The sequence below is a fragment of the Pithys albifrons genome, chromosome 1 (assembly GCF_047495875.1).
Source record: "Pithys albifrons albifrons isolate INPA30051 chromosome 1, PitAlb_v1, whole genome shotgun sequence".
Taxonomy (NCBI): domain Eukaryota; kingdom Metazoa; phylum Chordata; class Aves; order Passeriformes; family Thamnophilidae; genus Pithys; species Pithys albifrons.
In genome coordinates this window covers 19720751-19737187 of record NC_092458.1, presented here as the reverse complement: position 1 = coordinate 19737187, position 16437 = coordinate 19720751, and the positions used below count along the sequence as shown (strand labels likewise).

The following is a 16437-nucleotide window of genomic DNA, read 5'->3' as shown; positions in this document are numbered from 1 at the left end:
AAGGAAGGGGTAGAAAGTTGCCTGGAAACTCTGAAAACACAAGACTTGGCTCTTTTTAAGGCATACAGACTCTGCAGATATTGCTTAGAGCTCTCTTGTGATCCACACAGCTCTGCTCCAGGATCTACAGTACCTTCCCTAGCCCATGGTGAAGTTTTTAGGTACAGCTGGCCAAAAGTGAAGGTTTTCCCAAATGAAGGGGTTTCTGGATTCAGCACAAAGCTGCTTTAGAGAGCTCTGCTTTAGAGGGCTTCCCTTCCTTGCAATAGTAAGTGTCTGTAACAATACAGGGCTCCTACAGCTGCCAGGTGTCAGTGAGGCATGAGGACATCATCTGAACTGCTTCTGAAAGCTTCTGAGTCCATCTTGGTCCCCTGTCCAGGTTGCTGCCCAGAGTAAGGCTGCTCACACTTCTCCTGCCAGCACCAGCATTTTCTGTCATAGTGCAGGTGGGCACCTGGACTCAGGGGGAGAGTCACAAAGGTTTTCCTTTTTACAAGAACAAGGGCAAAGGAGATGCAACATAGCCAGAAAGTTGGTGACTTTCTCTTTGGAAAGTGGCAGTGTTGCTTCAAGTCTCCCATGACTGTTTCTTCACACATGGACTTTGAGCCAGGAGTCCAAGTACCCCGTTGAACTCCCAAACCACTGTAGCCTTGGCCACTTCTTGTTTTAGCTGAGAAACATCATCTCAGAAACAGTTTTATGATGGATGTCTTGTGAAAACAAACAAGTTCTTGGGAAGTACTTAAATTTGAGTGTTTCATTTTTGATGAAAAAATAGTTTGTCAGTCAAATCCACACAAGCTTCAACAGGGACTCTTCTGGTACTGAAATTGGTGCCAGATGGGCACCAGTCTTTCTACCATTCAAGGCAGCTGGAGTTTTGCCACTGACTTCAAAGGAATTAGGATGAAGCCCATGAATTCATGACTGCACTTTTTATTTAGCTTTCTGAATAATTTATAAGTAAAAATAGAACGGATTCTCTTTTACTCTTTCTGATGTTGAGTAAAGCTGTATTTGGTTATGTTTCTTGCTTTCAAAGGAGCTTTAATGCAATCATGAGCATCTCGTTACGAAAAAGGGTGTCCATAGGGGACAGATAGGAAGAAAAAGGAAATCCTTGGGCACAACGAAGATACACAGCATATCAGAGAGTCAGAGATGACAGATCAGAGAAGGATAGTCCTCAGACTTGGAGCTGAAGGCTAGATAGCATTATTTCAGGAAGTGGAGAGGGCTCTAGAAAGCACAGTCCTTTTTGGTGAGTTCATTTATTTTAATGATATTGCATTTAGTTTTGTTTTCTTTCTTCTCCGTGATTTAGACATTAGTTTCCATAAGATTACTTGCTGTGCTTTGGTCCTGAGCAGAGTTTGCAGCAGACTGCACATTTTTCTGGGATTCACCAATTTTGTTCTCAAACACTGCAAACCATTTTCCTTCTTGAAACTGTTTGGGGAAAAAAAAAAGAAAAAGAAAAAAATTCCCAGTTCACCACCCAGGGCTTAATGTTTACTTCTTCTGCACGCATCATTTATTTTCATTCTGCAAGATCATGATGACATGCTCATCCAAGCACATGCTGTTCTAATATGCTACATTCTTTCAGCCTCTCAGTGTGTTAGAAGTGACATTGCTGCTAAATGAGAAAGATCTTGTAGGACAGGGAAATAGATTGCTAAGTACTGCTGCCTTTCAAGGAACCATGTTGTAAACAAAAATTATTGTCTTGCTTTTCTGGACTATACATAGTTGTGTAGGTGTATGACCCTGATTAGGAAGGCCATTTGCTGTGTGGTTTTAGGGACTTCCTTCCTTGAGAACAAGCTGAAATACTTAGCAGGCTTTTGGAAAAAAACCCAAGATATATGGCTCAGCCTATGAGTGGAGGAGCAGAACACTTGAAGTTTGAGATGTGTCCTAGCAGAGTATTTCTGCAGTTACTGTTCCATGTGAATGCGTTCAAGCAAGCACATGTACGGTGCTTCTTGTATTTTCTGGGTGCATGGAATAACTCTGCTCTCAATCACAGTGTGGCATTTCAGAAATCTATCTTCCATGATGGATAAACCACTTGCAGAAAATCTGTTCCACATTTGCTTGTTCCTCCCTGGCAATAAATTAGAAAAGGCAATAGTGAATTTGTAGAGATTAGCACAAGGCCATTAAATAATGCCTTGGTTTAGCTATAGTATTTTCTCTTAAACTGTGCCTTACTAATTATTCTTCATTAGAAGATGGTGCCTAAATGAAAATTTGAGATAGCATTTTGTAGGTTTTGCCAAATAAAGTTAAACTGTCCATAGAGAACTTTGGAGGCTTTATCTAAACACTTTTAAATCTGAATTAATAAAACATATAAAAGATGAAAATGATAGATGTATTCAATTTGACTTGGTCAAGGAGCCTTTGGCACAATTTCATCTGCTAATACCCCATTAGTAAACTCTTGGAATTGCTCTGCACTCACTGTACTAGCTGACCAATGAACATCTAAAGTATTATGTAGAGTATTATGTACTTTCTCCCACTGTTCAGTTGAGTCAAAGGCTGGTTTGCTACTTGGCTATAGAAGAAGAATCCTGCATTTGCCAGTAGGGATAACAGCATGGAAAAGCTGTTTTAACTTTCTGAAATGCTGTTTTTGGGGGATGAAAATGCTTTTACAGATGCAGTCCTCTCAGGGAAGCAGCAGAGATGGGAGAATCTTGCACAATTATACCCTTAGTTGCTTAATAACGTCCCTGTGCTTCAGAACATAAATTATAATACCACCAAAACTAGTTTAATGAGGGCATAAGAACTTAATATTTCCTCAAAGTAACTACTCTGAAGTTAAAATGCAGTAATAAATTCAGACTGTTTATTTTAATCTCAAAATCAGATATGGAATTCCAAGTTGCCAAAGTTTCCATAAGGCATAAAATAGGGATGTACATGATCTTCTCAATATTTATGAACCGTAAAGTATAAAAATCAGCAGTCCCTAGGTGAAAATATTAGCAGTCTTTCAAGACATTGGTAAGATGTTTTATTAATAATTTTAATTTTCATTTCTCCTCTGCTCAATGGTTCCCTTCCAAAACTTTGAGCATGATATTTTTGCTTACCAATTTACTTTTTTGTAATAGGCATGTAGTGATTTGTGGGGGTTTGTAGCTTCTCACTTTCAAAAGGGATCTGAAGTAACATATTTCTGACCTTATACCTGTGTTTGAACAGCACCGTTCTTTAGGTAATAGTTTCCATAAAGACAGAAAAAAAAAGGTTATGTAGCAAACGAAGCATTGTTTTCCTGAAAGCCTTAATAAACTGTACTTTCTGATTCAAATTGGGTCCAGTTTATCAAAATACTGAAGCATGTGTGTTAAACTGAGAATTTAGTCTGTCCTTCCTTATTCAGAAAAGTGACATTTTAGTCCCATTGGTAACACTTTGGTCTGCACAGTATCAGGTATGTGCTCAAGTTTGTTGGTAAGCCACAAAGTGAGGTCCTCTCTTTGGTAGGTCAGATCCCAGTCAGAAATTAATCCCTTACCCAGACCTAAATGACTAGAAAACTAAGAGTATTTAATAACAGAATAAGACTTACTGTTCTCTGTCTTACAGAAGACAGCACTGTCATTTAAAAGCAAACTCAGGAACTGCTGTGGTGATCACCGTGTATCAAAGCATCCCTTAGGAGTTTAAACTGAGGTAGAATAATTTTGCCACTTACGTGGATTAGTAAATGCACTCGCATATTTGTCAAGGGAGATGCAGTAAAGGTTAATTATTTAAATCTGACCTAACTTTCACATTCTTCTATCTTGTTCCATAATAATAATCATTAATTCCAAAGTAATATTTTGGTATTTGTTCTAAATCTAGAATAAATTGCCATCCACACCGGACAAGAAGTGGATTTTCCTTGCTTTTCATCCCAGTTGGTGCATAATGCTGCTCATTGATATTATAGTTCATTAAGTCACACTCGGATATAAAGGGCCTATTTGGTCCTATGTGGGCATAGTCAGTGCAGATGACAGTTTCTCTCCTGTACCCCCTCATCCTTAACAGAGAAATATGTTGAAACCCTTTAAAGGTGATCCCTTTTAAAACTACATGTACCAGGAACTGGGGTGAACTGTGGTGTGTATATGTGTGTGTGTGTGTGTGAGCACATGCAACAGAGACTGAAAGTCACCATAATGTATTGTGCAGAAAAGAAGAGGTTTATCTAGAGACTAATAAAAAATAATTTTGACAGTGGAGAAGTCCTGAGTGAAGTAGCTTATTATTTGTCCCTTTGTCAACTATGTGGTGAACTCTCAAATACAGTATCTAGAACAGTCATATCTAAAATCAAGAAGAAGAAAAAACCTATCCCTTAGTTCATATTGCATGGACTGTCTGGTTGGATGCTGAAGTCATGACAGCTTGCATTGTGGCAGGGAGGGCAGTGTGGCTTCCTCAGCAAGGTCAGCAATTTTCTAATCAAGTGCACTTGATTACTGGTCCCTTTGTGAGAGAAGGTTGTTTGGAGGTGAACAAGGCTCTGTGCACAAAGGTGTTCCACTCACACCCCTTTTCACTCTTAAAACCAGATGAGCTGGAGATGTCTCCAGTACGATTCCTTGCAGCTGGGGAAGAACTTTCTGAGAAACAGGCACAGTAGCTCTGTGAACAGAGACTCATAGTCAATAGTCACTGAGACCCTGTGAACAGTTTTACTGCACCGTTTTATCTCTTGCATGGTAGGGCCCCTCAGATATTTTAAGACTTGCCCTTGCAAGATTCTTCATTCCTAGACAGGATTGCAGGGCTACTGGGAATGTTTGACTGGTTTGGCATTCAAATCCAAGCCTTATCCCTCTAAATCATATGTCAAGTTTTCCAGGACATCCCCTTTTTAAAGAATGGATTTGGGGTAAAATCAATCTAGCTGCAGTCTCTGAAGCATTTTACAATTTGGGCTTAGCAGGACCAGAATCTCAAATATAAGTTCTTTCTAGAGAAGGGATCAAAATTGAGCAGGAAAGTTAAGTTCTTGTATTAGAGGTTGTCATGAGAGCTACTGACTTCCAAAAATGTCAAATTCCTGACACTGACTGTGGGTCAGAACTTTCCATTAAGCTTCTCATCTGGAAGCAAATCTGCCTGAAGATCAGATGACAGACACCAGAAAGCAATGCTTGTTTACATACTCAGAGTTTAAAATAAGAAATTTGCAATCATGTTTATGTTTAAAAAAGGGTTTCTGAAAGTTTTTTTGTGGAGAGGCAGCACTGTTTGCGTTTACAAAGCAGTAAGCAGACTTTTCTCTGGTATTCATAGCCTATTTGGGAAGTACTTTCCAGCATCTATGGGCAAAGATGTTTAAAAACAGTTCTCTACAAAAATAAAGTTGTAAAGCTATAAAGCATTTTTCATCTTGGCAGGCTAAAATTATTTTTTCCCAGTATTTCAGGAAGGCTCTGACATTCCCAAAAGTTCATTAGCTTGACTGTTTGGGCAGAGGTTTTCTTTTTGTCTTTAATCTCCTACTGATATTGAGAATTACTTTTGTTTGTATCAATACAGGGCTTTCTTACTGGCATTTTAACTAGGTGCTGCTTTGAACAAAAAGTAATGGATTTTGTTGTTTTAAAAAGAACAGCTTCAGTGTTAAATTGGATTCCAGACAGTGGGATTTATAATGTAATTCTTACAAGAGATTCAGAGTTTGATATCAAGAGCTGGAGCACTTCATTGCCCATAATGGAGCATGTTGTAAAATCAGGAGTTCTAAATTCTTTTTTTAATTCAATACTATTTTGTCCTATGTCAAAGAGTTAAAATATATTCTTTTTCTCCTTGTTGTTGATTAGCAAAGTATTTCTCACCCTCTACTGTGGAAGAATCATGCATATTTGATGTCTTTCTCTTTTTCTCCTTAATATTTCAAGTAATTCAGCTAGACTATCTCCATCAATGGGGTAAGTGGAGCTGTAACACCTACTTAAGGGAAGGGAGCCATCTGGTTTCCTTGCCTGCTGGCAAATATTAAGTTGTACCAATTTAGAGCATGATGAAGTGGGAAATAATGGACATTTTTGAAGAATCTGAAATAGGATCAGCTGTTATTGGCAAAAATTGGCAGGTGCAGTGCACTACGCTGACTGTAAGCATGGTCTCAAGTTGAAGAGTGCAGCTGGGAAAATGACTTGCTAATTGAATGGTTGCAGGACTCCCAGCAGCTCTGACAGCAGTGGAGCATCACTAATTAGAGGCTCTTGGTTGACTTAGTGGAAGATGTCACAGAATGAAGGATCCTGCAAGTTGATGTTTACTTTCTAAGTGTTGGTGTGGTTTTTGCTTGTTACAGAGAATGAGCCCTCGTGGAGTCAGAAGTGTTTTCACACTTAGGAGACTGGCTTAAAGTTACCAATACCTATTTCTTTTCTTGAAATGGTGACAGTAGTTGGGAGTTATAAAAGCTACTCAATTATACATTTGTTTAACTACACATTTCTATTGTTATCTTTCCCATGCCTCTCTTTTCCCCTTTTATTTTCACTTGTGTTAGGTTTCTAAATTGCATTGGAGCAGGAAGTATTCTTTTTTTGGATTTAGAGCCTCAGAAGACCTTGTCCTCAACTGAGTTTCTTGGATGCTGCCATAATTCATAGAAGTGGTTAGAGAAAAAATAGCCTGGTTTTGGTCCAGAATAGTATTGCCTACTTCTCTTTTTGTGGGTGTCAGCATAGCAGTAAATGCCAAAGGACATGTGCATTAGCTGTGTCTCCCTTTTTCATCTGGTGTTTTCAGTCATTAAATGCAAACATATTGTGGGGCATTCTAGTTTAATATAAAGGTCCGTTGGCAAAATGTGGCATTTTCCCTCAGCTGTTAACACTCCTTGAGGGAAGATGTATTGACAATGAGTGCTGTGCAGAAAGCACTGCTGACTTCAGAATGCACTTCATGTATGATCAGTGACTGTAGCATCCCTGTGAGCCTCAAAACTCCCCAGCTATGTAAGGTGTAGCTATTCTGTATGAGTTACGGAGACTGGAAGGGAAGAGGCTTCAGTGACAGGGTTGTGCCACCCAGCATGCCTCTCACATTTATGAATGTGGATTGGATGAGAAACAGTGGGCTGAAAACTGGCCTGAGTGTCCTGCTGCTCTGCAGTCTCCCTTGGGCTGTAGGACTGATGGGACCACTTTTTCAAGGTGTATCCTGAGCAAGTCTTCCAGTGGCCATCAAGGTCTTCTACAGCTTAGGTGATACACCTGAGAAAAATGTCTTCAGTTGCAGCTGCATTTGGATAACCTGTTTTAGGTGGGAGACAGGGAGATGAATCTGGAAGGATTTGGAAGCTGTACCCCTGGATCAAAGCCACATGTGACAAACATCAAGCATAAGCCTATGATGGAGCTGGGAATAGCAAAACATTGATGAAGAGGTTCCTGCCCCCTTCCCCAGGCTCTGAATCACCAGCCTAGGACAAGCTATTTTGGGGAATGCCATTATTTTAAGTGTCATAGCTTGATGTGGACCAATTTATGGTGCCTGGTTCTAGCCTAACTCTCCTGGATGTTTGTTCTGCCTCTCTTGATTTTCACAGCATTAAGAAGTGGATGGAAATAATTCACCTGTCTTCATAAAATTAAATAAATTCATAAAATCATTTAGGTTGGAAAATACCTCTAAGGCCATCCAGTCCAACTGTTAGTCCAGCACTGCCAAGCCCACCACTAACATGTGGTCCTGAAGTGCCATGTCTTTGGCGATTCCAGGGATGGTGATTCCATCACTTCTCTGGGCGGCCTGTTCCAGTGCCTGACAACCCGTTCTGTGAAGAGATCTCCAATTTAAACCTCTACTGGTGCAACTTGAGCCCATTTCTTCTTGTCCTCTCAGTTGCCACCTGGGAGAAGAGATCCAGCCCCATCTCACTACAACCTCTTTTCTGGTAGTTGTAGAGAGCAATAGTGGCCCTGCTGAGCCTCCTTTTCTCCAGTAGAGGGATCTTATCACTCTCTACAACTCCTTTTTCATATTTCCCTTTTCTTCCCCACACAGCTGAATGAATCGGCCAAGCAGCTTATCGAGATGGACAAGACGTGCTCGGCTGCCGCGTCTGGCTGTGACATGCCACTGGTGACAGACACGACAGCGGTGGCGGCGGTGGCGGCGGTGGGCCTGGCACCATGCTCCACGCTGGCCAGCGCTGGTGCAGCCGGGGCGGCCCAGCGGCAGGTGGAAGGCAAGAAGAATGCCAAGAAGCGCCACTCCTTCACTGCCCTCAGCATGACACACAAGTCCTCCCAGGCCTCCAGCAACCGGCACTCCATGGAGATCAGTGCCCCTGTCCTCATCAGCTCCAGTGACCCGCGGGCAGCTGCCAGGATTGGGGACCTGACCCACCTCTCCTCCAGCGCCCCGGCCCAGGTATGGCAGGGATGGAGCTTTGGGCATCCTTAGCACATGGCACACCATTGCATTGCCTGTTTCCAAATGGCTGACCCCTGCACTAAACAGGCACATGGTGCTGTCACCCTGATGTGATGGTACTTGGCATCTGCCATTCCCATCCTTGCATTAATCAGTGGGCAGGCTGGAGGCAATCAGGAGCTGAAGGATAAAGCCAAATTTGAGGCAATCAGGAGTGGAGGATAAAGCCAAATGGGATTCACAATAATGGAACACTTTCAAAAACACAAAGTAGTCCTACAGTTTGTTTGAAGTAATGCAGTTTATGTTGCATCCATTTCTGTTGTAGAATGGAGTAATTTTGAATGATCCCATTACTCTTAATGTGTCTGTTACCCTGCAGGGTAGCAATGTCAGTATGAAATTCACACATTGGGGATAAAAAAAGTTTTTGGGATAATTATTTCTATACAGATCACTGGAGGATGAGCAAATATACTCTACTTTGGCAAGTGTTGTACCCAGCAAAAAGCTGCTGTTCAGAAATGCCTAAAGAGCTTTTAAATTATCTCACATGCAAAGGGTGCCACACTCTCCATCTTTCCCCCGTCTGTCAAAGGAGGGTGGAGAGGAGCATCTGCCTGGATATCCTCACAGGTCCCAAAAGGAGCTTCTGGGGGATTGGCAGAAACAGGAGCCAAACAGACTGGGGTGCACTGAAACCCCTTGCAATTTCCCACCATTTCTGTGAATAAGGAAATCCAAGTGCAAATTTGCAGTTTGAAGATGTAGAAGAGAAGGGAGAATAATCAGTCCCCAAGCTCTTCTGCCTTAGCTTGCCTGCTCAGTAATTTACACACTTGGTGTGCAGATTAGCAGACACAGGTTCACTCTACAGACCAGCTCCCCATGGTCTGCACTGCTTGTTAATGCCAAAATAACCTAAGCATGGCAGAGTCTTCCCACCCATCATTTCTCTGCTGAAAAAGCCAACCTTGCCCTTTTCCTCTCCCTGGCTGTGCCTGCTGGCCCCTCACATTCACACCCCATACAGGGACAAACGTGGATCACTTGCCAGCCCTGTGGTGGCCTGGAGCAAGAAGAAATCTACATTACAGCCACTGCCCATGTGGTATACATGTAGACAGCTGAAAGAGGGACAAGCAGCAAACTGTAGGGACTGTCTGGGGCAGAAATGCCTGTTTATGTCCATCTGCAATGTTGGTGGGTCTCCCCTATGAGGCTGGTGCGGTGCACCAGACCATGAGGTCACTCTAGATGGCTGTGCCTGCTGTGACCCATGACATGAGTCCCCCAGGCCCCTGCACTGCAGGTTTACAAGGACACCAGGGGAAGCAAGGTGTCTGCATGCATGCCAGTGTGTGCCACAGGGCCAGCCAAAATAGCATTCTGAGAGGGCACTGCCACAGTGGAGCAGTACCCTCTGTTCCTGCCTCAGCTGCTCACCTCCCTCCACTGCCCATCCACCCCTAGGAGCCAGGAATGCAGCTCAGTCCAACTGCAATTTCACTGATTTTCTTCCACATGCCTTTTCCAGGCAGGGTTTCTCTACTGTTAAGGTCTTTCCCCTCCTTTCAGCCCTCAGCAGGAGAGTGAAGGTGAGGATACAGCCCCCGCACAAAGGAGCAATTGTGCCAAGATATACTGGGACATCTGTGAAGCAGCACAAGCACTAGACACAAGTGAGGGTCCCAAACTTGTCAAGTAAATGACACACAGGTTTTTGGCACTCAGAGTGACACATTTGGACTTCACAGAGATGTGGCAGACAGTGGCTTTTCTGTTCTTGTGCTAATCAAGAGAAATACCGTGCACACCCTTTGCTAGAGTCATGTGAAGACTCATTCTGAGCTAGTAAACCACAAAAATTAGACCATGGAGAAAAAGTGACTTGATTATTCTCCCCCGTTTTAACAGAACAACTGGTATATGAATTTCTCATTTCTCAAACCATTGCAGCATTTGCACACAAGTGGTAGAGAACAAGAAGGGCCTCATGTTCCCAGTAACAAGTTATGATTATCGAAATCCAGCCTGCAGGAATGTTGGTTGGGTCCTTTGCAGCAGATGGGAAGACATGTAATTGGTGTCATGGTCAGAAGCTCAGGGAGGGCTGTGCTCTAATGAAGTCAGTGTGGTGGGAACAGGTTTGGGGAGTGGTTCTGCCTCAGGGCGTAGCGCCAGTTTGCAGACAAGGCAGCTGAGCACATGCCTCTATCACTGCTGGCCAAAACTGTCTTGGCCAAAATCCAGGGAGGGGAAAAAGAGGTTTGGTGTTTCAAATCAACCTTAATGAAAAGAGGTTTCCCTCTGTCAAAAAGTGTTATTGCAGCCCCAAAGACCCTGTTGCCCCATGGATCCTGTCACCCCAGCTGTGGCATTTACATGTATAAATACATATCTCTGCTTTTGGAAACCTTGCTATTTGCTTTCTATTTTGAATGATTTAAACATTTTCCTTTGCAAACTTTGCTATGAATGTCGATCTGTAGGGAAAAAAAGCAGAGCAGAAATTTTCACTATGACTATAGGAGCAGCCTTCAGAAAAATGCTTCACGCTGTAGGACTGGCAATAAAATCACAACATGAATTCACCTGATTTTAAGCCTTCTTAGTTAGGTCTGAAAATAGTACAGAATTTGCCTCTTACCAAATGTATATTAAAATTTTCCAGATATATTTATATCACAATTAATCCCATAATAATAACTAAGGTTACATTTTAATTAAAAATGTCAGAAATTCAATCCCTTCTCGACCATCTGCTAAGACCTGACATGGCTCTGAAGCAATTAATGATGCTGCAGCCTTAGACAGAAAATCAGTTCAGCACTTGTCTTTTATTCAGATGGTTGAACGCCAGCCAAAGTAGCATAAACAATGGGCCTCATGAGCTCTTACATCAAGGCATTCAGGGCAGTGAGAGTGTTGTCTTCAGATTGTTTTGCTCTAAAATGCATTTGGCATCTTTAAGGTAAATGCCCTTTAGGTGTTGTTCAGGGTTTGAGGTCTTGACAAATTTGCAAAGTGATTCTACTGTCGTTTGGAAGTGCTCAGGGCTGTTGCTGAAAGCATGGGCAGGGTGGTAGGAAGGCTGTGCATGTAGTTGCCAAACTCACCAGTGAGCTCTGCTGCAGGAAGATATCTCACCTTTAATTTCCTCACTTGAAGAGGAACCTCTCTGCCCTGCAAGTCATTGTCACAGCCTTTGAATGGTTCTTTCTGTAACCATCTCAGGGCCTAGCTAGTCTGCAACAGCAAATTCAACCAAAGCTTATTTCTTACAGAGAAAGCAACAAACTTACAGTTTCAGTACAGACCATATAGCAAATTTGTGCCTTTCCTTTTAAAATGAGAATGTAAGTTTAGTTTACTGTGTCTTTATATCATGTCCTTGAAATCTCCAAGCACTTTTTCATTGTTTATTTAATAGATCTCTTAATAAAAAGAAATAAAGGAATTTTGTTCAGTTTAGTAGGTATTAATTTCTCTGGAACATATCAGGATTGGTATTTAGCTTGCAGGGAGATTCTACATTCTGAAAAAGTTCAACACAGTTTTTCTATAGCCCGTCCTTTGAACAAGCAGAATTCAATTACAGGAGTTCTTGAATGGCCTACAATGCCCCACCGCAAGACAACTGGCTGGTGTCCAGCAAAACAGTCTTCTCAAACCAAGCATCCTTCTCCTTGTAGACCCGAGGCACCTACATCTGGAGCGCCTACTTTCTGTCTGCTGACATGAGAAGAAACAGAGACATCCAGGGCTTCTTACTGCAGGAACTTAAAATTTAGGTGCAAATTTCACGTTTCAGAAGTGATTTCATGCATAGTACTTTATTCCAGTGGCTTTTGTCAATTTTTGTGAATTGAAACCAGACTTGCATGCTGAGCTGAAATGTTTTTTGTTTTTATGAGTTGCTAGACTGTTATAAGCCTCCTGCTTCTCCAGGAGGGCACAGATTTCTATATATTGAGCATTGACATGCAGACCAGAGTATGATATCATATGCTTTGAAAGCACTTTTGCATATCATTTATTTAATAATTGAGTACTCTGGGTCTTCCGTAATATGTTCATTGTTCTTTAAGCAGAACCAACTCAGCTGTTTCCCAAAAGCCAAGATGCATTTTGAAATAAATTATGGTCTTAAAAACCATCTTCACTGACAGCAAAGTTAAGGATGCTCGAAAGGTAGAAGAGTCAACTTCAAGTCACCTCCGCTGCATAAAATAGTGACTGGAATTCCACAACAGCCAGGATACAAAGCATTTAATTTCAAAGAGGCAATGTTGGAATCCTAATTTTTTCTGCAACAAAATTTGCTTTTATGCTTTTGGCCACATGCTGAACATCACTTATTAAACATAAAATCTCCATCCAAAAGGCAACAGTGTCTGTCCATCATGCAGAATGTCCTATCATACTGGCAAAATGGATTTTTATTGAAGATGCAAGTAGTGCTGCAAGCCTGTTATGGAGCTGAAGCTGAATTAGGTTACGGGTGCAGAGGAGCGGTTCGCAACTGAGACTCCCCAGGGTGCAGGGAAGGTCCCCCTGGAAAGGAATGGTGCCTAGGCCTCAGATGGCTTGTCTTGCTTCCATTTTCACCCTTCATGAATTATTCGTCCCTGCTCGTTGAAAAGGTCATAGGTCAGCACTGCTCCAAATCCCCTGGATTTTGACAGAAAAGGCGTCTCATGAATAATGAGGTATAGCTTTGTGCACACCAGGGTAACAGCTGAGTGAGGAAGAAAGGATCCTCCCCCCAGAAGGAATTTCTGTGTATGTGTGTTTTGAACAACTCATCACCATGCACAAGAAGTCAATTTGTATCTGAAAGTATTAGAACAAGCTCCTAACCAGAGGACACATGTTCAGGAAAAGCTGAGAACAATGTCTTGCACGCACCCAGTCCCAAAGACTGACAGTATTTGAAATGAAAAATGTTCCTTGAAGTGTCTTGCTCTATAAATCATTTGGAAGTGTGTCCTTATCAGTTATTTAGAAGTGCTGAATTTTAGCTGAAAAAATGTAATAGAAGAACTCTGGTTGAGGCTCGGCTGATAACCTAAATGTGCTGACCATGAGAAGCATACAGATTATACCTAAAATCCAGAGACTAAAAATGAACCTTGAATTTTCAAGTGCACAACAGGCTCTGGGAAAATAAGACAAATTCAGGTATTTTTCAGCTTTGGCTTGGAGTCCAAATTCTATCCAACCTGCTCTGCTTCTGGCTGTGAATGACAACTGACTGGACATCTATTAATGAGAGTGAGACAGGTGAAATCAAGGGCAGCTATTTCAGGAAGTTGCAGAGGTGAAAACAGCAAAAGAGAAGTAATATTGGTTCAACCTGTCTTTCTGTCATTTAAAACAAAATATGTAATGAAAAATGTATGGGACATTGGTAAATTCTAACCTAAACTAATTCCTTGGTTTTGTACATTCCCAATTCTACTAAAAGTTACTTATAATTGGTTCCAGACATTGCCTATTTTAATAACTTTATTGTATTTGGAGGGGCAGGGTATAGGTGGGAAAGAGTTAACTTTTTTTAAACAGAAAGTTTGAGTTGAGAATGTAAGCTGCCTTTCTTTTTTCTGGCTACCAGTAGGTCTCTGAACACACTCTGTGCATATTAGGATATATTACATTATTTTTCAAAACTGTTGCAAATGAGACACGTGAGCTGACTCTGTCCATGGGCTGATTACATAAGCTACCGGGAATCCAAGTCAAAGCAAAATCGTCTTTTGGAAACTACCAGTTTAGAGACAGTGTCTTCTCTTTATCCTGTAATATAGTTCATCACAAATACATTTTGAAAGATTTTTCAAGAACCACAAAACCTGATCTTTTACAGGATCTAGGAAGAGAAGGTTGTGCTTTAGATGGGTTATTCAACTATGCATGAAATTCCATTGCCTGTAACACAAAAACAATATTTTTTTTCCAGATACTCTTCAGGTTAGTAGCCCAATAACATTTTGCCACTGAAATAATTTTTGCACACAGCTAATCCTGAGGCTTTACTCTACCTGCCAGTCAACTACTGGTTTGGAAGCCTCAAGAAGTAGTGAGACACTGTCTTGGTATTTACACTATACCACAAAATCCTGTCTATTTGGCACATGCTATGTGAAAATGCATGACATTTGAACAGAAATTACTAAAGTGTGTATTTTCCCCTTTTTGTTGGCTTGGGGGTTTTGTTTATTTGTTTACCACTATTTTCTCCCTGGAGGGGGACTTCCTATGGGAGGCATTGCATGGGATCCTGATGAGTTTGTTACGCAGTTATCAAAAGGATAATAATGAATGTGGGATTAAATTAACATCTTGTACAGGTCAGGCTTTCACTTTAAGCTTTCCTGTGTCTCTGCATTTGATTTTTCATGTTCTTTGATCCAAATTGCAGGAAACTACCATAAACCTGTTCAAAACCTTGTGATGGAGAGCTATAGACTGGTGCTAGTGCTGAAGGGGTTAAGTCTGAGAGAGAAACAAGGCTGAATAAAATATAATTCTCATGATGCTCATCCACATGATGCTTAATTAGTCCTCATTTAGGGGAACTGAGAAGCTGCAAACCAGAATAATCAGTGCTTTTATGGATGGTAATGTCAGATAAATCTTTAGAAGTAAATGACAAAAAATACTTGTTTTTTTTTTCTTCCAACTTGCAGGCATCCTTAGATTGCAGGATAGTGAAAATGGAAGTTCAGGAAATAAATTTACTTGCCCTCTCCAGCTCTCCACATAGCTCTAGGAGCTATTGCAGGAAGATATGGTCTAGAGTTTTGGCTTATTAGAAGCCAAAAATAATCAGGACCAACATGGTGCTAGAACAGTCTGACATAATACTCTGCCTCACCCTCCTCCACAGGCACAGATACAGGTTGTAAGAACCCCTCAGTAAATGCTAAATCATATAAATTTAGCTCCTCTTTTTGCAGGAAGGAACTGGGTATTTATGCAGCTATTTTATGCAGCTGCAGCTGTTATCCTGCACATTTGTTTGATTTTTTACACACATACCATTATAGAAAAAAAAGTCTTCCGCTAGAATTGCTAAGTCTGTTTCAGTCCCCACTTTGACAATTGGCATTTGATGAGGCTACTTGATCTTGCATGTAACACTTTGCATCAATACTTGGTGGCACTACCATGCATTAAGTGCTAGTACATTATTTCTAGGAACATTAAGGCCTGGAGTGATTGCCACAGTCATTGTTTTATGGAGTCAGCAAATTAGAGGAAAGAATCACAGGAATCTTAAAGACCATTAGCCTATTCTTTATGGTATTTCCAGAGGACGATGTGTCAACTTATGTGAGTTGAATGGGCATTTTTCTCTTATTTTAAAGTAATACTAAAGAGAAATTTAAAGTAAGCTGTAAATATGCATTCGAGACATTAAAAGAATTTTTCCTGTGAACTAATGAATGTTGTAAGTGCCCTGTGGTGAGATAGTGCTGGATTTTCTTTGAAGTCAAAACTGAGATTTCTATTTAGTGATTTTCTGGGTGATAAGAACTTTCGTCTGATAGCAGCAACAATTATTTTTCAGTGAAGGCTGGTGCAACTTGCAATATCACTGTATTTTTGACTTCTATTCCCCTCTGAGACTGACTCCCTTGCTTTTTCAAGGCACTTGACTAATCGCTACGAGCACCACGTCTTTTCAAATTAAACCACAAACGTGACCTTAAAGTACTGGTGAAAATCTAAAGTAAATCTACAAGGGAAAAAGAAAAGATCATTTATGCTGGAAGTCTAAACTGGTAATTCATATGCTTTCATAGAAGTGTGGATGGGAAGAGAGAAAGGGAATGAATTTCAGGTGAAGTTTCAGCCCAGAAAAGTGGTTGTTACTTCTAATTTCCTGGTCTCTCTCGGCTTGTCAGTAATATTTTGGAGGGATTTGTTTCAGTCGTCATAAAGAAGCTGTTATGTTAACAGAAAAAAAGCAAAAAGTCCTTTTATGTTACTGTCCAGCCTGTG

General features: G+C 41.1%; 1 protein-coding gene across 1 annotated transcript in view; it reads left to right on the top strand.

Moving 5' to 3' along the window:
* SH3RF3 (SH3 domain containing ring finger 3) overlaps window positions 1-16437 on the top strand; it is a 248422-nt gene that overhangs the window by 174420 nt on the left and 57565 nt on the right. Inside the window, exon 4 of the mRNA XM_071574674.1 lies at window positions 8056-8424. Within this exon, the coding sequence (XP_071430775.1) occupies window positions 8056-8424 (369 nt within the window). The remainder of the gene's footprint in view (window positions 1-8055; window positions 8425-16437) is intronic.